This window comes from Calliphora vicina, chromosome 3, assembly GCF_958450345.1.
Source record: "Calliphora vicina chromosome 3, idCalVici1.1, whole genome shotgun sequence".
NCBI classification, from domain to species: Eukaryota; Metazoa; Arthropoda; class Insecta; order Diptera; family Calliphoridae; genus Calliphora; species Calliphora vicina.
Genome location: NC_088782.1, coordinates 75,702,945 through 75,727,684, shown reverse-complemented (window position 1 = coordinate 75,727,684; position 24,740 = coordinate 75,702,945). Strand labels below are relative to the sequence as shown.

General features: G+C 28.8%; 2 protein-coding genes across 5 annotated transcripts in view; both read left to right on the top strand.

The window, feature by feature from the left end:
- Window positions 1–24,740, top strand: part of axed (axundead) — a 69,314-nt gene that overhangs the window by 22,611 nt on the left and 21,963 nt on the right. The window contains exon 1 of one of the 4 annotated variants that reach the window (XM_065505454.1): window positions 21,527–21,700. The exons of 1 other annotated variant lie outside the window; for it this stretch is intronic. The gene's annotated coding sequence lies outside the window, so the exon portion shown is untranslated. Of the gene's footprint in view, window positions 1–21,526; window positions 21,854–24,740 lie in introns of those variants that run through there. 2 more of the 4 variants (XM_065505453.1, XM_065505456.1) reach the window with 2 other exon arrangements.
- LOC135955538 (jerky protein homolog-like) lies at window positions 12,126–12,860 on the top strand. Its single transcript, XM_065505887.1, has 2 exons — window positions 12,126–12,326; window positions 12,390–12,860. Exons 1-2 carry the CDS (start codon window positions 12,126–12,128, stop codon window positions 12,858–12,860), a joined length of 672 nt encoding a protein of 223 aa, XP_065361959.1.

Here is a 24,740-nt window from a genome sequence, read left to right as displayed (position 1 = left end):
ATTAATTAGATTTTTGTAGGAAAAAACAGCAGAAATAAATCATTTCGCAAGGCAATAAGTTAAAAAAACAAATGCATATAAAATATGTTAAAATGAGTAGAAGAGAATGTGGTATTAAGCACATCATCACCTCTTAACAATGGGCAATGAATATTTTTAGTTTATTTCTAAAAACTATATATACAGTACTTAAAATAAACACGGAAGCACTTTTTACAACTCAGATCTATAAAAAAAGTGTAACGAACAAACTTATGTATGTGATCCAGTAGGTCCGCGGGTAACAAACATACATACGTTGATCTTAAGAATGAGGAAATAATGTTGAACGGTAATATTTATACCCTACACCACCATAGTGGGGAGTGTATAATGCGTTTGTGCAGATGTTTGTAACGCACTCAAATATTAGTCCAACATCCACCTTAAAGTACACTGATCGACTCAGAATCACTCGATTAAGTACATGTCGTAATTTTGAAGATATTACGATAAAATTTGGTAACATAACATTTTTTCGGCCCAAGGACAAAGTTTGGACTTTATCGGTCATATATGTTTAATTTATATATTTATATACAAATTTCTCTCCAAATAAGTTATACGTATATACGGAATTCATGTCTCCAAATTTTATTATTATCGGTCCATAATTAGTTATAGCTCCCATATAAGACCAGCTTCCGAAAATCAGCTTAACGTGCATAAATCTCCCAAAAATGTTGATATACACATAAAATTCAACATAAATAACTTCAATATAGACATAAATCACTGCCACGGTCCACTTCCAAAAATCACTCACGAATACAAATTATTGAAATTTTAAGAGGAAAAATGTTTTTGCTTATTTACTTAGAGTAGGGACCCAGCAAAAACTTTACTTACCTAGTAAGCCAGCAAGTATAATTGGAGCAAAGCGATAACTACTTATTATTTGACTGAAACACTACTTACCGTTGTTCGAGATTTTTAAAAAATTCAGGGGTCAAGATTACAAATGTACTTACAATCAGTTGAGAAATAAGTAGTAAATTCACAACAAGAATATGTAGCTAAAAAAAAACACAAAAAATATTGTCTTGTGTGGGAATCGAACAGTCACATTATTTGCTTGTGTTTGATAGTCAAGCTGCTAACTCACTGCTCCATGTACGAGTTATTTTATTGTAAGTTAACAATAGTTTTAACATCAACATATAAATGAATATGATATGAACAAAAAAATTGATGGCTTTGACAGGTGGCGAACCACTAACCTCCCGTTTTCCAGTCAAACACACTAGATAGCTGTGCTAAATGCAAAAGTTCATTACCAGCCTGTATAAAAATAAGTACTTATTTTAGTAAATAAAATAATGTGCTGGGTAACCACCACTCCTTACAAAAGAATGCATGAAATAACTAGTTGTCATTACAAAAATTCACAAAATTTTTGCTGGGGACTAGGAAATTCCCGGGAATATTTTTTCGGTAATTTTCGGGAAATGTTTGTCGGGAATTTCTTCATAAGTTTTCTTCTAAAATTACAATTTTCGGATTCGTTTCGATATCCGAAAAAATCTATGGATTTTTTCGGTTCTAGCAACAGATAGTCAATTGGCAAAGCAGTATTACAGTTGAAATAACCGAATTTTTTCACTCAACTCAAGCCTCAGCAGAAAAATTTGGTTATTAAGAATGAATCTAATTTAAAGTTTATGCTCTTAAAGGAATTAAGATGCCTAACATTACAACTTTTAGGGATATTCAATGAATATTATTCATATTTAGAGAAAATAATAAAAATAATAGTGGTTCAAATTGGTTTATCAACAATCAGATATGAAAGATATCTCTGACTATTCATGTTTTATAGATTTAACATAGTCGAAATTCTTAAGTTTTTTAATTAAACAAAGAATTTATTGATTTTATACTGATTAAAACTACGACTGTGGCAATACCGATAACATGCCACTATTAAATTAGAAACACTTATAAAGGCTGGACCAACATTGCACAACCAAATATAGTTATTTTATACTTCTTTGACTTGTTTTACTTTAAATATATCCTTATTTACTTGTACACTCAGGGAAAAACTGCAACTTAAAAATAAGAACGCGTCATATTAATTCAATAATTTTCAACTTTGAATTAATGTATTTTCTATTTGTTTCGTGGGATACATTGAATCAACATTGTTTGAAAGATGAAACAACATATTATTTTAAGATTTTTATATCATTAATTTCATAATTAAGTTGAAATTTAAATTGCAAAATATTGAATTAATAAGAAACATTATAAAATCTATATGCCAACACTTTAAAACAATATGTAAACCATATCAGCTGATTCCCTCTTTATTAAGTTGTGCAAAAATGTCGATGCTATTTGCATGGAGAAAGGAAAAGGTGGGTGTTGTTCTTCAACTTACCTAATCGATGTTAAAGTAAAATAATTTCTTTTTTTTTGGTTTTAATTATTTTTAGTTTGGAATTGAAGATGACGCAGACTCACCCAAGTCTGAAATAAGAAGATAGATGCAAGACAGCAGTCTTAATAGAACATCTTCAGCGACATCTCTTGTAGTCGAAGTATCATATTCGAATGACTGTCTCCATAAAGTAATTAAAAACATACAATTTTTTAAAAAATTTAAATCTATTTTTTAAATCTAGGGAAGAGCGTTTCAATATTAAATCAAAAAAAGTTATTAGCATTTCCCTTCGTCATATATTCAAGAAAAACGAAATTTTTGTATTATTTACTCACTGTTTTGAATGCAAAAGTTATGTAAACAAATATGTCAAAAACCGAAATGCGAGTAAAATATGCGTAAACTAGTATTTTTTGCTCAATATATGGTCAGATAAAACTCGTATAACTTTGTTATTTTTCATCCTTTGTTAGAAAGATAATTTTCTCTAGAAGCTTAGGTTTATTTCAAATATATTCAAGTATTTAGATATGGAATTTTTTTAATATATCGAAAAAAGTACCATTATTTATCCAATTTTACAACTTTCAATCGATTTCCGGCGTCGCACAGAGGGGCCAAACATACTAATTTTGCGGATTAATTGAAAAAACAAATTTCAAGTATCGTGAAAACTGAAAGTGCCAGCTTAAAGAGCACAAAATTCTACATCAGCAGGCAAAAAATTAATGTGAAATATTAAAAGTTATTTTTATAGTCACGTGTTGAAATTACATATTGTGAGAAAAAAACCTAAAAAAATTGATAAAAAAAAAATAAAAAATTGTGCAAATAAATACTATTTGTGATAGGTAATTTAAAAAAATTAACAAATCTAATTATGCAACCATCAAGTTCAGGTATTTATTGATATGTTTTGGTTAAATTTATATTTGAATTATTTGTGGAAGTGGCTTTGATATTAGTTTTTATATTGGAAGTGCAAAAAAATAATAAACTTTTACCAATTACTTTTCTTTATTTCAGTTTAGTTTTCCATCCATTGATTATCTAATCGTGAATGAATAGCACGCGGAATTTTAACAATTTAACTCTCATGCACTCACGCTTGTATATGCTTGTTTAAATTTTTTTTTTGATTAATTCGAAGTTTTTTCTTGTGGTTAATACGAAGTCATCCGATAGCAAGCAATTTAGCTTAATAAAAAAATCATGTTAGTGAGCGCGATCGCGAGAATTTTAAAGTTTTATATCGGGAGCCAGTTATCACTCACGTTCAGTTCTGCAGTTTTTATATTGTCTCATTTCAAATATTGTGTTGTATAAATTTCAAAAGCAGTGCATTTAAACTTTGCAAGTCTTTTAGTGGCAGGAGTTGGGAAAGATCTCTATTCAATCTCCCATTACTCTATTCAACCTCCCATTACTAGTTAATATAATGATATCATCTTAAAACAATATGGTAGTTTTTTTATCAATAACATGCATAAATTTAGTGTATCTCACTGATGTAGTTCTATAGATATAGGAGAATTAATAATTCATATGTATGGGTTGAACCCGATTCCCCCCACGTATACCCTTACGATTTTGGCGGAACGTGTAGTTTGTTTTTAGAGTTACCCGCAGCAAATTTAGTGTGCATAACTATTGTAGTTCTATAGATATAGCACAGTTAATAATTATTTTATATGGTGGGTAATTGAGTTCCCCCTCCTATATCCCTAAAATTTTGTTACAATATGCGGATTGGTCTAAGGGCTACCCACGTAAAATTTTGCGAGCGTCGCTATTATTGTTGTTGAGATATTAATAAATCCGTAAAAAAGGGGCATTTGACCCCACTGTGCGTCGTAGTAAAATAAAAAATGGAAAAGATTTTATAAAAAAATAAATGAATATAATTAATACCGGAATTTCTTTAAGTTTTTTAAACAAATTTCTCTAATTAAGAAAAATGAAAAGTGAAAATTTTAAATATCCGAATTTTACCATGAATACAGAAATAATTCGGTATCTCGGGAACTATAGGAGATATTGTTACGAGCTGAGGTATTTTCGAGTTAATTGGCAGCTTTCTAGTCGGAATGGAGGACAGTGCGTCGGCCATATTTTTAAAAAATCGCCAAAAATTATTATGATCCGAAGGAACTGAATTTTAAAATATAAATATTCCTTGAGAAAATCTACAAAAAATTTCATGTGTAGGTTATATTTTAGTTCAAGATATATGTATTCAGGTTTATTTTTTTGAAATTTTAGCTCGATCGTTTTTGGTTTTTTAAGTATGGCGGGCCTACGGATTTTCGAATGCAGTGTCGAATTAATATTCTCTTATATTTATATTTTAAATTTCAGCTCATTCGGATCATAAATGAATTTTTGGCGATTTTTTTAAATATGTTTTAAATTCATCTGTTGTCTTACATACAAAATGTGTGTGTTGAACCAAATATAATTTATAAAGTTTTATTTATTAATTAGTGTGAAACTTAAACTATAGGAGTATGAAATATTTTTTTAAAAGTGTTCCTGCACACTTTTAGAAAAAATATTTCAATAAAGTTTTTTTTACAAAGTGCAATAATTACTGAAGTTTAAAAAAAAAATATGTTGACAATATTTTGTGTCAGAAAAGACAAAACCTGTTTTTACGAACTTTATCAATAAGAAAGCGATCTCATACTCAATGAGTTTCAACTTCAAGATGATACGTTTAGAAGAATTTTTCGATAGAAATTGTTGGCAAGGTAATTATAAAAGAAATTAGCAAATGTGTATTGATAAATTTATGTAGGTACTTGTATAAAATAACAAATTTATATACTAACTATTACTAAATTTAATAAAACAATGAAGTATGTTGTGTATTTCAAATGTATCAGCAGCGTCAACATTGACAAATTAATGATCAACATGTGTGACAGTATTTCTCATTCAACTTTTCTATTTTACAACAAAAATAAGAAGAAAATTTTAAAAGCAGCAGCAACAACAACAGAATAATCCATCAGTAAAGAATGCATTTGGTTGTTTGCATTTGGAATCAACATAACAACAACACCAATGAAAGCAGCCTAATAGAAATGTAAACAAATAAACTATTTTCAATGTCAAGGTCTATTTTGAGAAAAACTAAAGTTTTACATGTCAATTTACATGTGTACGTGTGTGTATGTATACGCGAGGCTGTCATGTGAATGCACATTAGGGTAGTTTTTTTTAAATTTTATGCAAATATCAAAATGGCCCTATCACATTGAAAGTTAAAAAAAAAATCCACAAAACGCGGTAAAGTTTGGTGAAAATTTTAACTTTAAAAAACCTTTTTTGTAGGTGAGGTTTTTTTATCGTAAATAACACATCTGCTATCGCGTGGTGCTAGTACCAAAATTTGGTTATATCCCTAATGCACATGTATGTATCTACTTATAAATTTGTATGCGTATTCGATGTGTTAATTGAGAGAAGTGTTTTGATCTCTCTATTTAAAAGTTAATACTTCCGGAATCTTGTTGTGAACATATTTGAAATCAAGAAAAAAACATTGAAAATTAAATAAACACATACTTATGTTCGTGTGCATGATTTTGTACATGTAAAACCAATATCCGAAGAATATATGCGGGTTAATTCCCTACTTCCAAACGCTAATTACTTTCCAAAACATATCAGTTCATTATCGAAAAATTTGTTATTGTATTTTTCTTCAAATTTAATCGAGAAATTAATCTCAATAAATAATAAATCATAACAAAATAATACATTTCAAAAAACTTTAAAAAAATGTCTAATTTTTTATCTTAAAGGAATATACCTAGCTTTTTTTTGAGCAAAAAAAAATCCAAAAAGGGCCCATTTAGAAAAACATTGTTTTGCAAAAAAAAAATAAAAATTGTGTGCCTTGATTTACAAAATATTTGTTTTGAAAAAGAATGATAGAAAAATATATTACGCATTCAGTATTTAAAATTTTTTTCGTTCTGCGCATGTACATCACATCAGCCTAGTACTTGAAAAAAAACAAAAGTAAAGCATAAACAAACAGTTAAAATTTTGTATAAATTAAAGGAAAATAAAGCATTTTGGTTTTAGTAGTGAAGAATATTTAACAGATTATGTTTTTAAAACAATTTTACAAATAAGTTCTTCCTGTTCAAGATCCAGAAAGCATCTTCATGTGGTACATCTATTTGGCTAAATATAATGTAAGAGACTTTTGAAATCCGGTGTGTCATAGACCTTAACGTTTGCTACTCCATTGTTGCGACCAAGTATGTATGATCTTAAACGGAATCGGAGCTCTTCTTGATCAGGGTGATCATGTAAACCTCCTTTGGACCGAATTATACTAAAAAAGCTTTCGAGTACATCTTGATTAAGGCGATAAGTCAGAACGTATTCACAAATATACCGTGTGTTTTAATCCGGGTTCTACGGCCATAAAAACTTAACAATTGCTTTAGAATGTTTGGGTCCGTTGGAAACAAAAAAAAATCATTTCGCACGCCATAGAGTTGTTGGTGATATTACAATTTTTTACAATGCATTTCATGTTTGCAATATATACACTTTTTAAATTGTTTACAACATTTTTTCACGTTTTTATATATTTTTAACAATTTTTATTTTCAAAATAATAAAATATTGAAAATTTTATTGCTGATGTGACGTAGTAGTACAATGAACATGTATTTTTTTTAAAAAATAAAAACATGCGCAATGCGTTATCTATTTTTTCTATCATTCTTTGTTTTGATAGATATCATATTAATTGACCAAAAAGGTGTTAAAGGAAAATAACACCTAAGGTTTAACAAAAAAGGTTTTGCAAAAAAAGTAAAAAATTGTATGTCTTGAGTTACAAAACATTTATTTTTATAGATATCCCACTCGCATCACAAAAAAGCTCTAAAAGGAAAAGACCTAAGCTTTCTTTTAAGCAAAAAAAAGTTAAAAAGGGTCCATTTTGAAAAAAAAGTCACGAAGTTTTGGATATCGCAAAAAAGTCAAAAATGTTATGCATTGAGTTACAAAACATTTATTATGATAGATATCCAACTTGTATCAAGGAAAAGACATAATCTTTCTTTTGAGAAAAAAGGTCCCATTTTGAAAAAAAGAGCAAAAAGGTTTTTGATTTCGAAAATTTTTTTTTAAAAATTTTGTATTTTTTTTTCGAAAGATTGAAGAAAAAGCTATATACTTAATTACATTTTACTAAGAACAATAGGTAATACGTTACATTGATGCGAAAAACACCTGTTTGGCCAAAATGTAAAATGTTTACCCTCTCTAACTCAGAGAGTTCTTGAACAATTGTGTCTGAATTATTATCCAATAGACTAACCTTGGTGTAAATTTCATCCCTATCGGAAGACATCGATTTTAAAAGGCATGAAATTCCCTATATTCTAGATTGAGTAAAGACATTATTAGGAGTAACTCTTTCCTACGCGGGAAAAATTTCTAGGGAATATTTTTTGTAAATTTTCGTGAAATGTTTGGGAATTTTAGGGAATTTCTTTAGATGCTTTCTTCTTAAAGTTACAATATTCAGATTCTTTGCGATGGCCAAATTTGTTGCTAATTGAATTATACTATTATATCCATAGATTTTTTTGGTTCTAGCAACATATAGTCAGTTGGCAAAGAAGCATTGCCGTTGAAATTACCGGATTTTTTCACTCAAATCAGAAAAATTCGGTAATTAAGAATGAATCTAATTGAAGTGTTATGTCCTTAAAATAATTATCAAGGTGTCTACAACAATATAACTTTCAAAGATATTTATATTTAGAAAAAATAATAACAATAATAGTGCTTTAAATTTGTTTATCTACAATCTGATTTCAAAAATTTCCCTTTCGAAACTAACTACGCCTGTTTTACTGTTTAACATAGTCGAAATTCCTAAGTTTTTTAATTAAACAAAGAATTTATTGATTTTATACCGATTGAAGCTACTGATGAAATGTCACTATTAAATTAGAAACCCTTAAAAAGGTTGGACCAAATATAGTTATTCTTTTAAAGCGTTGGTAAAATTATAGGGCAATTTATTCGAAAAACTTTACTGGTTTTTGGTTTAATATAGTATTAAAAAATTCCCAGGAATGAAATGATTTTTTAACTTCCTCCCGGGAAAGGAAAAAGTCCGGGAAATTAGGACACTAGTTCACCCAGACAACAAATTGGATGGAAATCGGTGTTCAGTATAAAAATTTAATCATTTTAATGTAATTATTAATTGATGTTCTATGTTTAGAATTGAAAATCCATAACTGTAGTTGAATTAAGATACAAACAAACATAAAAAAGATTATTTAACAGGTTTGTGTCTTTACTAATGGTCTATTCAGTTATTTCGGAAACGACAATCGAATTAAATCAAATATTTTGGGAATCCTGCAACGTGCCTTAAAGATATTACTTAACAAAGTATAACAAGTAGTCCAACTCTTTGACAGCAGTACCTAACTCTATACATGTGTTAGTTTAAAAGTACCTAAGTCTAAATATGTGTTAGTAACAAAAATGTATATTTGCTGGTGCCCTTTGAATTTTCACCAGACACACAGAGTTTTAAAAAAATGTCTAAATTTTAATTTATTTAAATTTTGTTCTATTTTCAATACCAAAAATTGAAACTCTGTTCTATATTTTAAAACCTACCACAATCAAAATAAAACGTCAAAATTAATAAAAAAAAAATATTTTTTAGTTTGTGCGAAATGGACTTGCTTCGGAAAAGAAAAAGTGCTAAATGTGTTGAAAAAAATTTTAAAATAATGTGTGTTAGTGAATTTACGCGTATCAAACTATATTTATTGGACAATTTATAGTTAAAATTTCGAGACTTTTGATGTGTATAATTCTCTCACAAGGGTGTTGAATTTACACAGTACCCGTATATGTGAGAGAGTAAATTTATAAAATAGAGAGTTGGACTACTTGGTATACTTTGTTACTTAACATACAAAATGCTTATTTTAACTAATATTTTATGTATTTTCATAAATATAATAAACTGAAAAAATCGAATTATTTAAAAATTAATTTTCTGTCATTTTCACCGAATTGGTTTTGATAACAGTTACGGGTCCATATACACATATTCAGTAATACGAATCGAATTGTGTGGTAGTACTTGCAACCGAAAACATTCGATTGGCAACGAATCTGTTTTCTTTGTGTTGAAGTGCAGGTGTCATCCGTCAATATTTTCGCTAGAATATTTGCAATTTATTTTATTATTGTTCTAATATATCCAAATATGTATATTGGGAATAATATTATATTGTACACCAGATATGATATTAGAATATGAGCAGACAATACTGTGGTCAATACTGTATACCTACCTGTCTAGAGTACATTGAGTTCTAATTAATGAAAATTTTTTCGATAAACAAACCGTGTGACTTGATCACTTAAACTCTACACATTATTATTACACACACATCGAACATAAATGATTAAAATCGTAATACGAGTAATCAATGCATTTGTTTCTCCTCTGTAGGCACTTCTTATCGCAATTACTATTGTCAAATATTGACTTTTGGTATTAATCATTTCCCGACTGGTTTTACTACGCGTACCAACCAACCAACTAACCAACACAGTTCAAGTGCTAATTTTCGAAAATGTGACAAAAAAAAAGAAGAATTAAATAAATAAAAATGGCTTGTGATAACCACAAAAATTAATAAATATGATAAAAGGCAGAAATGAAGAAGATTTGGCACATAAATGAACTACATACACATATATACATATGTATTTATTTACAATGCAGTGGTTGTTATTTGTATAGAGACACCTGTTATTAATTCAAATTCGGGAGCCTCCCTCCAAATATTCTAACAATCTTCATAGTTAAGAACCCAAGTATCTAGATAATAGGGTTGTCTTTCGAATAAAAATTATTCGAATAATCAAGGAAAAAATATTTTTTTTAATAAAATATAGACAGTCGTGTTTCTATTTATATATCTCAGCTATTTGTAGGTTGATTTTATCGATTTTAAATAGCAAACTATGTTGGAGTATATCGGATATATTGATGTCTAAATCATGTATGAAAGTTGTTTGAGGGCTTTGGAATTAGAGTATCCAAAACCGAAAAAAAAACTTTTGGTGAAAAAAATTCGAGTTAAAAAATATTTTATCCGATTTTGACCAAATTACTATGGTCTTATATACGTCGTTGCAAAGGTCTTTGAAATGTCTATCATTAGATGTCCATATTTTCTATATTAGTGACTTAGTAATCCAGATATAGGTCAAATATCTCAGCCCTTTGTGGGCCGATTTTCTTGATTTTAAATAGCAACCGATATTGATGTATGAATCGTGTATGTAAGTTATTTGGGGGCTTCGGAAAGTTGATTTCAACAGACTGACATACATACAGACAGACAGACAGCCAGGCAAACGGACATGGCTTAATCGACTCCGCTATCTATAAGGATCCAGAATATATACTTTATAGGGTCGGAAAATTATATTGTGAAAATTACAAACGGAATGACAAACTTATATACAGTGCACTCGCGGTAACGTGAACATCGTCTAACGTGAACACCGCCTAACGTGAACAAGATTTTTTTTACATTGGCCCTGATTTTGTAAATCACGTCACCAAAGTGATATTTATGTGCAAAGCAAAAACAACATTTAACACATTTCAAAAATTTGTTTTAGTTTTATGTACAAATTCTGAATCAAACAAACGCACAAAAATTCAAGCGTTGCCTTTCATAATTTGAAAATTGTGTACACAAAACAAAAACAAATTTTTAAAATGTGTGAAATGTTGTTTTTGCTTTGCACATAAATATCACTTTGGTGACGTGATTTATAAAATTAGGGCCATTGACTACTCTGTAACGTGAACAAACTCAGAAAGGTCTATAACGTGAACAATTTTTTTTCACTGCATATGATATCTAAGCATGTAGACAACATTGAAATACATACATTAAATTCGATTTTTAAAATTTGGGGAATCCCCTTATATAAATAATGAGTGTATATCCCCTAAATTATTTTGTTTGTATGGCAAATAAGTTAGTTTCTTATGTGAAGTGAATCAGTCGACATGAGTGTTAAAAAATCTAAATGTTTGGAGTTAAAAGAAAAGGCAGACATTTTACATAGTTTGCAAAAAGGAACTAGTGTGACTAGTTTAGCAAAAAATTATAATGTCGCTAAGTCAACAATATGCAGTATTAAAAAGAAAAAAAAACAATTTTAAATTGTGTAAACAACACATACCAAGGACCGAGAAAAAGACAAACTTTAAAGTCATCAGAACTTCCAGTTATGGAAAAAACTCTTTTCCGTTGGTTCCTCCGAATGCGTGATAGGAATTGGCCTGTAAGTGGACTAATGTTAAAAGAAAAAGCTAAGGAATTACATTCACAACTTAAAGAAAACGAGACCGGATTCAATGCTAGTGACGGATGGCTTCAGCGATTTAAGAAAAGGTACGGAGTTAGACTTCTTAAAGTATCCGGAGAAAAACTCTCATCGCAGCCTGAATTGGTGGATCCATTTAAGATAAAACTGAAACAAAAAATTTAAGAAATGGAGTTATGAACTCTATAATGCTGATGAGTCTGGTTTATTCTGGAAACTTTTACCAGATAAAACGTACGTTGCAATGCAAGAGAAATGTGCTCCTGGTACAAAGATGGAGAAGCAACGTGTAACGTTCCTGTGTTGCGCAAATGCATCAGGTGCACATAGACTTAAACTTTTGATAATTGGTAAGGCCAAAAATCCACGCAGTTTTAAAAACTTCGTTTGTCCTACGGATTATAAGAATTCGAAATCGGCCTGGATGACGTCAGCCATTTTTAATTATTGGTTCCATCAATCCTTTGTACCACAGGTAAGCAAATTCTTCGTTGACTTATGTAAATATGTATGATTGAAAGTTCTTGCTTTTGACTAGGTGAAATTGTTCCTAAAGAAGAAGAACTTGCCAATGAAGGCGCTATTACTTATCGATAACGATCCCTCTCATCCAAGCGAAACAGAATTAAGAACTGAAGATGGAAACATAATTGCCATGTTTATGCCACCAAATGTCACCCCCCTAATCCAACCAATGGATCAAAATGCGATTAAAATAACAAAATTATACTACAGAAACAGCTTGTTAGCTTCGATAGCAGCTAAAAACTCTAATTTGCTTCAATCAATGAGAAATGTAACTTTGAAAGATGCTGTCACCCTTTTATCTGTCGCATGGAATCGGGTCAGCACAGAAACTCTTGCCAAATGCTGGAAAAATATTTTAAGTTTAGTTGGAAACGATGAGGACCCTGAAGATAACATTCCACTAAGTATTCTAAAAGAGAAATGTGATACAGAAATTAATTCTTTAATGCAAATGTCAGCCGATCTCCTTCAGGACTTTTAAGTCCACAGGTAAGAATTGTACGATAAACTTTGAAATCACAATTAAAGCATTGTTTTACTAACTTTTAGGTTGAGTTTACCTTTCCAATGGTTCAAGAGTGGAATAATGATACCTGGGTTGATGATACCACTGAAATCCATGAAATTGGGCAAAACGCAGAAAGTGATGACGATGATTGCATTGTCGATGATGATCCTGTTAAAAAAGTTGCCGCACGTGAAGCAATTGAAATCTTTAACAAGGCATTGCAATGGGCAGGAGATGCAACGGTGGATCAAAGTGACATGAGTGTACTTAGACGCTTAAGGGAGAAAGCAGTTTTTCTGCTATTAGAGAAGAAAAAGCAGCAGAAAAAGATAACGGATTTCTTTAATGCATAAATGTAATGAGTAATTTTATTTGCTATGTAATTTTATTTCAATGGATATTTTCTCGTGATCTCGTTTTGTTTTGTAATGGATTTTAATTAAAAATTTTAGTTTTATATTTTAATAATGTAAATAATAATAAAATAATTTCACGTTCAAGCGTGTAAAACACAGATTTATATTCTAAAATTTTATATTTTTTTCATGAAATTTGACAATCGCTAACGTGAACAATTTCGCTAACATGAACTCCCTTGGTTTTAATTAGTTCACGTTACCGCGAGTGCACTGTATACCCTTCTCACGAATGTGAAGGGTATAAATAAAGAATTAACACTGTTCATTTATAATTTTCGTTTCAATTTGAATGTTAGTTTTAGTATTTTCTTTCTTAATCAATGTAGTTTGAAGTCCTAGATTTTTTCAATAGTTTTCCCAAAGTAAATGAACAAAGTTTTACTATACTTTTCAGTTAAACATATAATAAGAAGTTTTGCGAAAATTACCGTTAACACATTAAATACATGTTAAGATATTAAAAAAATCTTATTTTAATTTCCAACACTGTATTTGTTTACTATGCGTCAATATTTTGATATTATACAATTTATACAGAAGTTCCTCGATAAGCGCGAAGAAACTTTATAGATTTCGAATAGATTACAAAGTAAAAATCTTTTAAACAAATTACTTTAAATATATTTTACCATTTTAGGGTTAATCATGTATTACCTGTATATGATTTTGTTTTAAAGATACATACATAGATAAATAAATATATAAATAGGTACATTTATTCATACATATGTACATCTGTAAAAACATTTATTTCTACAGAAGTTAAAATATTTTGATAATTTAATTAGATTTTCTGTGTGTTGTCAAATATTTACATTTGTAAATATTTGCTAAAGTTATTACGATTCATGTTTATACGAATGAATACATTTGTTATCTATTTCATGTACATATTTATGTACGTATGTATGAATGTTTTATGAAATCAGTATGGACAACATTCATAGTTATTTTTTTTACTTTAAAATCTTATAAATTAGAACATACATATTTATTGTAGTTCTTATTTCTGGACATTTCGATTTTAAATATTTTGAATTTATTGCTAACAAAATTTAGTAAATTCAATAGAATCGATTATTGTTGTTTGCAGCAGATCTCAGTTGTTTGGCTAGAAATGATAGAAATTGTTTCAAAATTGTGATAGTGAATTAAGATAGATCTTTTCGATTTCTAAAAGGTCGAATTTTCGGCATTGTTTAATTTTTGAATCAAGGCAAATTCACTATAAGGTGAGAGCGATTCTACAACAAGTAACAATATAACATTTACAAAAACCACATGCAATTAGTGGATTTGACAGTTCTAGCCTGTAAAGAAGTGTAAACCCACCATGTTTATTTTTCTCATATATGGGTTATATTGAGGTCAATTATGCAATTTGTTTATGTCCAATTTCATCACGATATTAATTATTATAAGCCAATTGTGAATGTTCAAGTCATTTTATGATTTGGACCTTGTAAGGGGAGTAGGGACAAATGTTGCTCGATTTTTACCAAACTTTACAGTATATTTTCAGAGTACCTAGAACTAATACGTGCAACATTTTGTCATATTTATGGCTGCTCAAACAGTATTCCGGGGGGACATTTGTATGGGGGATAGGCGAAATCGTGCACCGATATTGCACATTTTCAATATCAAACAAGTAAGAAAGTATGGTCGGTCAAGCCCGACCATATAATACTCTACACCAAGTAAATGAGTAAAAATATTTTTCGTTTAAAATATCAATAATTTATATTCGTGAGTGATTTTCGGAAGTGGGCCTTATATGGGAGCTATGACCAATTATGGACCGATCATCATAAAATTAGGTCGTGTGATTTATGTCAATATGAAAGTTATTTATGTTGAATTTTGTGTGTATACCAACATTTTTAAGTGATTTAAGCACGTTAAAGTGATTTTCGGAAGCGGGTCTATATGGGAGCTATGACTAATTATGGACCGATCGTAACAAAATTTGGTGACATGAATTTTGTATATATAAAACTTATTTGGAGCGAATTTTGTGTAGATACATGTATAAATTAAACATTTATGACCGATAAAGTCCAATTTCGAGAAGACATTTGTATGGGGGCTAGGTGAAATAATGGACCGATTTCAGTCAGTTTCAATTCGCTTCGTCCTTGTGCCGAAAGAATTATATGTACCAAATTATATCGAAATATCTTCAAAATTGCGATTTCTACTCTGCGCACAAGATTTACATGAACAACCAGCCAACCAGCTAGCCAGACGGACGGACATCATTTAATCGACTCAGAAAGTGATCGGTGAAAGTCGTTCGGTATACTTTAAGGTGGGTGTTAGACCAATATTTGGGCGTTACACACATCTGCACAAACGCATAATACCCTCCCCACTATGGTGGTGTAGGGTATAAAAAACCTTATCTACGGAGCGTATTTGTGGAAATTTTCCTCTGGCTCGCTCATTTCGTTTGGGTCCTATCGTGTGTTCAACAGACAGACATACTGAAGGACATAGAATATTATGAGGACCCAGAATATATATAATTTTTGTTATACAAAAAATACTTCGATGTTACAATCGGAATGACAAAATCAATATACATACTTCCGTCTTTTTTGATGGACTCCACCTTATAATGAATACGCGGCTTTAGGTATAATATTCGGCTTTAGATATTTACAACATATTGTTACGTTTTTACATTTTAAAAACGGTGGTTTATTTCCTTTAAAGAAGCCGGATACTTTTGATTGCAAATAGTTTGTTTACTTTTCATTTATTTATTGAATCCGCCTATTTCCTTAGGCCTAACAATAAGTATTCAAATCTTATATCTAAAACTAAATCTAATTCTTGCTAATAAAAACAGTTTAGTGGTTTAAAATAGTAACAACTCTTTATTTATTCAAATTTACACAACAATTTAAGTAGTCACATTCCTTTAATGTACACACTTTATAATGTACAAGTATACACTAGTAAAACAGTTGATGTTACTTCTAACAGCGTCTATCATAAACTAAACTCCGACTGCAACCGCTGCCACTATTTATACACAGCGCCATCTTCATTCCTTTCAATGATCAACTCAAAGCTTTTATTCAATGTTGTATGTTCTACAGCTAAGTTAATAATAATCACAGATATGTTAATAATGTCCACAATTATGATAACTGCTGTTAATCGGCTGGTTAGAAGTCTCCAGGAATAGAAATATTGAGAAACATAATGCAACTTGAAACCAGCCGATAGAAACCGTTGTATTTGAATTCAAATACAATTTCGTAACAATATTTTGTTGTTGCTAGAGTTAGGTTTATTTTATAATAGATTATTATTTTTTTTTATTATTTGTACTGAAATGGTAAATGAACAATGGTTCTAAGTTGTGGCACTTACATTTGTGTTAATCGCCAACTTTTTAAACATAAGTACATACTACATAATTTATTTAAAATGTTAATAATTTGTTAATTACTTGTTTGACACGGGGTTTTTCAAAAAGTTTAGTAACGCCAAATGATATCTTTAATATATTGAAATAGAGATAAAGGCAATAAATAATAATTATTAATTAATGTGAAGCACCCACTTGTATTGTACTGTCCTGCATTTAATTGTTTTATGATAAGACTACATTAATTATTTTTTAATTTAAAGACGTTTAAATATTTTGGTCAAAAGTATTGCGTAACAAACATTATTTTTTTTTCAATAATATTTTATATATTTAAACGAGTACATATGTACAATGTAATTTATTTTTAAAATGTCAAAATCTATATAAGTGTGTAATATTTGGTTGAAATTTTTTTTTATTATAGCTGAATTAATAAATTGTTACAATAAATGTATCACTGCAACAATCACAATTATTTAGTTGCCAAATTGTATATACTAAATAAAAATCGGTATTCCATAACAACTTTTTAAAATTGACTTAAAAAGTAGTGAAATTGTTTACGTTAACTAAATTTACTATTGCATAAATCGTTATTTCATCACAATTATGCTTTGCTTGTTGTTAATGTAGAAAATATGTTGATTTATAAATGATATTGAAATTAATATATGATATTTGAAATTAATTATAAGCTATTCTTACAAATTTTTTGTTATTGTAATCGTTTTCCAACCAATATTTTTTTTGTGTATGTATAAACGTTTATTATGCAGTTGTCCCACTGTATTGATAAAATCATTGTAATTATATAATATTGTCAATGGTAGTTTGTGGTGTGGTATCAGTACTTTAGGTCCGACTAATCTTGTTACTAAAGTCGAGTCTTAATTGGCTTAAGCAACATTAAGAAAATATTGAAATAAATGTGAGCACCCATAATTAAATTATTACAAATTATCGTTATTGCCTTAAGAAACCTTAAGTTTGTTTAAATTCAGCGATAAAACATAGAGGAAACAATATACTTAGATATATATGTACATTAAGGTGGACCTTATTTTTTTTATTTTCGATTTTTCAAAAACGAAGGGCAGTTTTGTGTTAGGTTAGGATAAAAAAAAATGTTGACAAAAGTTTAAGGGTTAATTTCCATGTTTGCACTATTATTGCAAATCTATGACCTTGAGATATATTTTTCGCAAGTTTCATTAAAATCGGCACAAAAATATATAATATTTCTCTATCATTCACTTAAAAATTCCAAATATTGCATTATTTTACCTTTTACCTTCACGATTTAAGGGTTAACGTTGTCCACTTTTAGTAAAACTTTCACAGTATATTTAGAATTATCTGGCCTATAATATTGTGTATATTTTTTACTTAAAATTCATAACAGTAATGAAATTGGTATTATTCGCGAAAATATGGCCAACAAATTATTTTTTCGCGAAAATCGCAAAATTTAGGTAGCAGGTACGGAAAAACTGTAAAAGGTATGGACATATTTTTTTACATATTTTCATTCCCTGTTATATTCTCAATAAATCCCTGTATGATGATAAAAAAAATCTGGAATTTGTTTAACAAATTTTTTAAAAATTAGAAAATGCAGTTTTGAAATTTCGGTTAAAAAAAATAATTTTTTTTGGTCATACCTGCCAATAGGTTAACGGTATCCTACGAAGACAAAAACCCATATGCGAGTGAATATGGATGTATTTTAAGTAAAAATTACCTTTTATTTTAATATTTCTCAAAATATGTTAATTTTGTTACTACATTTCTTGTTCTAGTGGCCTGAAACATGTTAATGTGCTGGGGAATTTTTAATAACTTCAACATTTTTTAACCAATTTTTGTCATTTATATCTCATTATAAAGAAAATTACTTGCACATTTCGATTCTTTTGCATTCAATTGCAAAAGAATTGCAATAAAAAAATAGCAAAATTTTTACAAAAACTGAAAATTTTTAATTTTTTCCGAATTTTAGCGATAATACAGTTTGTTGGTCATTTTGACCCCAAGGAGATATAGGGCTAATCTCCAAAAGATTTTTTTACTGTAATTTTCATTAATATATATAAATCTACTGGTATCTGCAACATAATGCAGAAAGTTAAGAAGTTTCACAAAATTTATGTCATATTGTTACGAAATTGTACTTGAATTCAAATATAACGATTTTAACGGCTGATTTAAAAGTAGCATAATGCTTTCAAATAACAGTGCTGTAGAACTGTAACATATCTGTGGGCATTATTAAATAAAAGCTTTCAGTTGATTTGATCGTAAGTTGGCAACGCTGTATTCGATTTCGAATGTTCCGTTAAAGAACATTGTACACAGAAAAAAAAATTCATAATTGGAATGAATTTTGTAATAAATATTATTAATCGAACGTGCCTTTTTTTCCCAAACTTATTTCATTCAAAATAAGAACATGTTCATAAATATTATAAAATTTTACATGACGGAAATTTTTGTTTTTTTTACTTAATTTTTTTAATAAATTGCATTATAATTGTATTATATAATGAATTAGTGCAAGAATGTTTGCATAATAGCCATATATTGGCCAATATTTTAAGATAAAAAGGAGAATATCTGAAACTTAAAAATTATCATTAAACATAATAAAACATTCATAAATATAAATCAATTTAATCATTTTCGCGCTTTTTATATAATTTTGTAGCTGAAAATCATAAAAAAACTAAAAATTTTCCATGAAAAATTTCAAACATTTTTGAACAACATAAAAATAAAAATGAAATTGAAATTATATTTTTCAAGCCTTCTAGATTTTATTTCAAAACATAAAATATTAAAAAAATCATACTATTTAAGAAATTATTTATAAATGTTATGAATTGAAATCAATGAATTCGAATCATAATATTTATGTTGAAACTTTTTTCTGTGTAGAAAGTACACCACAAATGGCGTATGTATTAGAAACCTCTAGACAGTTAAAGAGCTTTCTAGATGGTAATGCAGTGTTATAAATAGTGGCAGAGGTTGCAGTCGTGAGTGAGTTTATCAGAGACGCTTTTCGAATAAACATCATCTAAGTGCCTTAAAGAGTGTTGTGTTTTCAAAGTAAATTCGTGTACATTATAAATTGTGTCTGTAATTCTGAGAATTTATAAACGTGTATAAAAAACATTGAGTGGCTATTTAAGTCTGTTGTTGTACATTTTAAAGAAATAAAGAGTTGTTACAATTTTCAAACTACTAAATGGCTTTTATTTGCAATCAAAAGTATCCGGTTTATATAAAGGAAATAAACCAGCGTTTTGAAAAGGTTAAAACGTAACAATATAAGTAGTTAAATTTTGCATATATCTGACCTTTGACCTCAATGCATGTCCCGAAATCGTTGTCCGATTTGTCTCAAATTTTCAGCACATAACTTTTAGACATAGTGTCACAATTTTCCGGCCGGATCCATTCAAAATTTTATCAAATTTTTTTTTCTATATAATTGATTGTCACTCTAATATATATGTACATTAGACCGTACCTGAAAAAAATCCCTGTCGCGTTTTGTTGCTTGTTTTTTCGCGAACGTCCAATTACAATCCGAATCGCACATTTTGCTGTAAAATGGCATTGATTTGTTAAATCATATTTTATTGATAATGCATATATTTAACTTAAAAATGCAGTTTAGAGTTTAAATTTTAAAAATTTATTAAATGTATCGAAAATATTCATATTTGTTTTCATTTCAATTTCGATTTATAAGAGATTTAGTTATCGAAAGAATTTCTTTTACACATTTATAGCTCCTGACAGTCATTTACCAACTGTTCTAAGAGACTGTCCTGGACTAGTGATTTTACCTATAATTTAGAGTGACAACTTGCTGTCCTAAGGAGATGGTCAATGGCGCCTTTTGGATTACTTAGAGACAAATGCACTACACAATTAATGTTATAGTGACTACGCTATAGATTAATTAGGGACACTTAAGTGACAATTGACTTCATGCTAGATTACCTGGGATGTATAAAGTAACAAATTGTCCTCTCTCTACATTAAAATAGCAAATATGTATGTGTCAAATGACCCAATATATATAAAGTGGTATCAGCCAACTGATCATACATTAGGGACAATTACTGTATATGTATAAGGGATACATTTACTACTCGCTTAACTGATAAGTTATTACGAGATGAAAATTAAGTTTTATAAATTTATATAAACTTTTATATAAAAATTTAGTTTTTTTTAACTTACAAATGTATCAAAAAATGTACGGCATTTGTAAAAAAAAAAACGTTTCTGGTTACACTCGTATACTAAAATATGTATGTTTTTTAAACTCAGAAGATAATCGTTAATATTTACAAGTGCATTTGAAAGTATTTATATAAAATAGATTAACAGCTAAATAACATCAGTTGGAATCAGTAGTGAACTTTCTTAAGTCAATACAATGACAACTAAAATGTAAAACTACCCCCCAATTATCAGTGATTAAACATTCGTAGAATTGTATGTGTGAGTGTCTTCATTTACATAGATACAAACATACATTCATATGTATTTGCAACTACGAGTATCTATGTGTTTTGTAACAAAGAAACCAAAGTTTTATATATCCATATGTACATATAAATAAGTAAGTATGTATGTAAACGTTTGTTAAGTAAATATGTATGTATTTATGATGATCAGACGACCGACCACTGTTCTCCAAGCCTTAAACTGTAAAATGGAACTTCAAGTGTGTGCGAATTGGAATACGAATACGGGTCTAATTTAATTTTACAATTTCGTACGCACAAGCACCGGCAAAATATAAAATACAAATAAATAAATAATAAATAATAATTTCAACACGATTATTGTAGCGGGAGTGTATTTATTTGTTGGTACAAGAATTACCAGTATTGTTGCTAAATATTCTTCACAGTCGATGTTCTAAAGTCGTACGGAAAAGTTTAAATTGTGTGTAAAAAGAGAAAATATAATAAAAACTTGTACAACAAGTAAATTAATAAGAATAAAACTAAATTTTATATAAAATTCTAAAATAAAAATTCTAATTTCTAAAAAGAACTTCTCTTGATTACTCGGGTATTAATTATGCTGTTGTCATTCGCTCGGCAGTCTTTCGTTTAAAAAAGATTGATTCATTAACGGTATTAAAGCGTCAACAATTTACCATGATTGACACAAACAAAATAGATAATTGATAAATAATGATTATTTATTAATATTTATGTTTATTTTTTGATAAAATTAAATAAATAAATTTAGTAAAAAGTGAAAAAATAAAACATACCTACACCAGAATTGTATCAACAACAATAACAATAAATAAAGAGAAATTCTACCATTCTTAGATATGAATGAAAGAATTCGAATTTAACAAAATTTAATACTGTAATAATTACTTTATTTGAGTGATGAACTCTTTTATGTGCAAGTTCAAGGTGATTTTCCTACTTACATATGATAGACTGACTGATTTGTATTGTAAATTCGACCGAAGGACTGACTGAGTGGTGTGACTAACTAATTGTCGGTATTTTCTGTGTTGTTCGTCATTTAAGACATGGCTAATGAAATATTTTTTAATTTATTATTTCAAATCAAAGTATTTGAGTTTTATAATTGAGCTAATTCAATTATTATTGTTTTTGTTTATTGGTTTTTATTGTGAATGGTGGGTGGGGGTGTTATAAAAATATTTATTACAAACTTCATGGTGTTAATTAAAAACAATAATAAAACGCAAATGAAATTATTAATAAGAAAATAAAACGCCAATGCAAAAGACAAATTTAAAGAATAAACCATTACAAAAACTGATAAAAATACATGTAAATTTAATGTACTCGTGCATTTGAGGAAAGTGCATTTGTTTTAAGAAAGTTTGAAACGCACTTAATTTTTTTCTGTATTTTTGTTATATCTTTGTTGTTCTCATCCAAAAGCAAAATTTAGCTTTTTTAATGAGAGACAACATAACTTTTTTTTTTGGAAAGTAAACAAGTTTGTTTTCTTATTCAAGGATGTTCAAAAATAGAGAAATTGGACGTAAAATCGATCGTTCGGAAAGTATAGTGAGAAATTTCTTGAAGAAAGGTCAAAATTATGGAGTTAGCAAACCTACAAATGGAGGTTTGCTCCATTTGTAAATTTCACCTTCATATATGTATTCATTTATTTCAATTTTATAGGGAACAAAATATGTACATATGTTCGAACAAAGTTTTTCATAAACATTCTCCAAAAGGTTTTTCCGGTTCAATAATTTTTTTTCATATTGGGAACTTAAGATAGCTATTAGCAATATTGCGCTTCAATTGTTTATAAACGTCGGACGGACATTTTGTTCTAAAATTTGGATTGGACTGCAACATCAACTGATCAACATAGAATTTTTTGGAAAAATTTCATCCCCCGTCCCTCAAGAGCCTTCAACAGGCGGACATAGCTAGATCGTATTACACATTTATAAGAGCCCAGAATATGTACTCGTATGGATAATTGTAAGCCGACCATTTCTAACGCTTGATGTTAAAAAACTTATTACAAAATGTATACTTACTTACATCTTAGTGAATGTATTTTGTTTGATATTTATTACATGCCAAATTATATAATGTGAAAAAACTCAAAAATAAAGTGACCTTTGACATTTTAGCTAGATGAGAGGCATCGCAAGTCTGTTTTCATGGGCAAATAAAGAAAGAATAAATAAAATTGAAGGAGAATTATACTAAATGAAAAAAATGTTGCTAGTTAATGCCTGAGAGAATTCGTATTGTCAGAGTTATATTGTGGATTTTTATGGGGATCATTTTTGTGGAAGATCTTAACGCTCTAGCTCCTCTATACAGGTGTCAATTTGAACCAAAAAAAAGTTTTCCAAAAAGGACTTTTAATTATTAAAATATTCTACGTAAATCTTTGCCAACAATTTTCATTGGGGGTCACCAAAGTTGTAAGTACAGCACTTTACGGTTAATTAGAAAAATTACACTCCACCTTGGGTATCACATATTTTAAAAAATCGCTAAAAATCTTTTTAGGACGTCATTTACCTTAGAAACTAAAAAAATAGAATATAGGGATTTTCCATGAAGAAAAATATAACATTTCAATTAATTTAAAATTTTAACCGTTAGAGATGTTATAACAAGATTCAGAAATAATGTTGATAGAAATGTCTTTAAATCAATGGCATTATAATTTTTGTAATTTTTTATACCGAATAAATTTAATTTCAAATACCGAAATTTCTAAAACGGGGAAAATGTGTTCCAAAAACTGATTTTTTTTTAGAAAAGTGCCTACTGTGACGTTATTTACCGTGTGATATTAAAACCAGTAAGAGAGCTATATTCGGCTGCGCCGAATCTTATATACCTTTCACCAAATTATACTTCAAATTTTAAATATTTTTAGGTAAACAAAATTTATTTTTTTTTTCCAAAATTATTTTTTTTTTAATTTTTTGGAAAAAATTTTTCAAATTGTTTTCAAAAATCATTTTTGTAAAAAAAAATAAAACTTTTTGCATCTCAAAAACCTTGCAAAAAAAGGGAAAACTTGACATATTGTAACACTGTATCCATATTGTCTATATTAATGACTTAGTAATCCAGATATAGTTCAAAAATATGTCAGACGGACAGACAGCAGACGGACATGGCTTAATCGACTCCGCTATTTATAAGGATCCAATATATATATACTTTATAGGGTCGGAAAATTATATTGTTGAAATTACAAACAAAATAAGACCCATCCAAAGCAAATCTATTTTTTAAAGGCATGTCTACTCTCCATACAAAGAAAGATCGAGCAGAATTACAAATATAAATAAATAAACCTAAATATCTCTTGAATTAAAAGAGCTCAATCCGATCATAGTTGGATTTTTGACGATTTTTTTTTACTCTAATTAATCGTAAAAATCTTTATTTACAACATTGCACAGTAGGTATTTTGACCTACTTTTTAGGCCATAATTAATTTCAGTCAAAGTTTTGGACCGACATGACTGAAATTTGGAAT

Excerpts from the sequence above, each read along its gene's own strand:
- LOC135955538 (XM_065505887.1), top strand. The coding sequence starts at position 12,126 with ATGGAGAAGCAACGTGTAACGTTCCTGTGTTGCGCAAATGCATCAGGT. Across the intron at positions 12,327-12,389 it reads ATCAATCCTTTGTACCACAG|GTGAAATTGTTCCTAAAGAA; the intron begins GTAAGCAAATTC and ends GCTTTTGACTAG.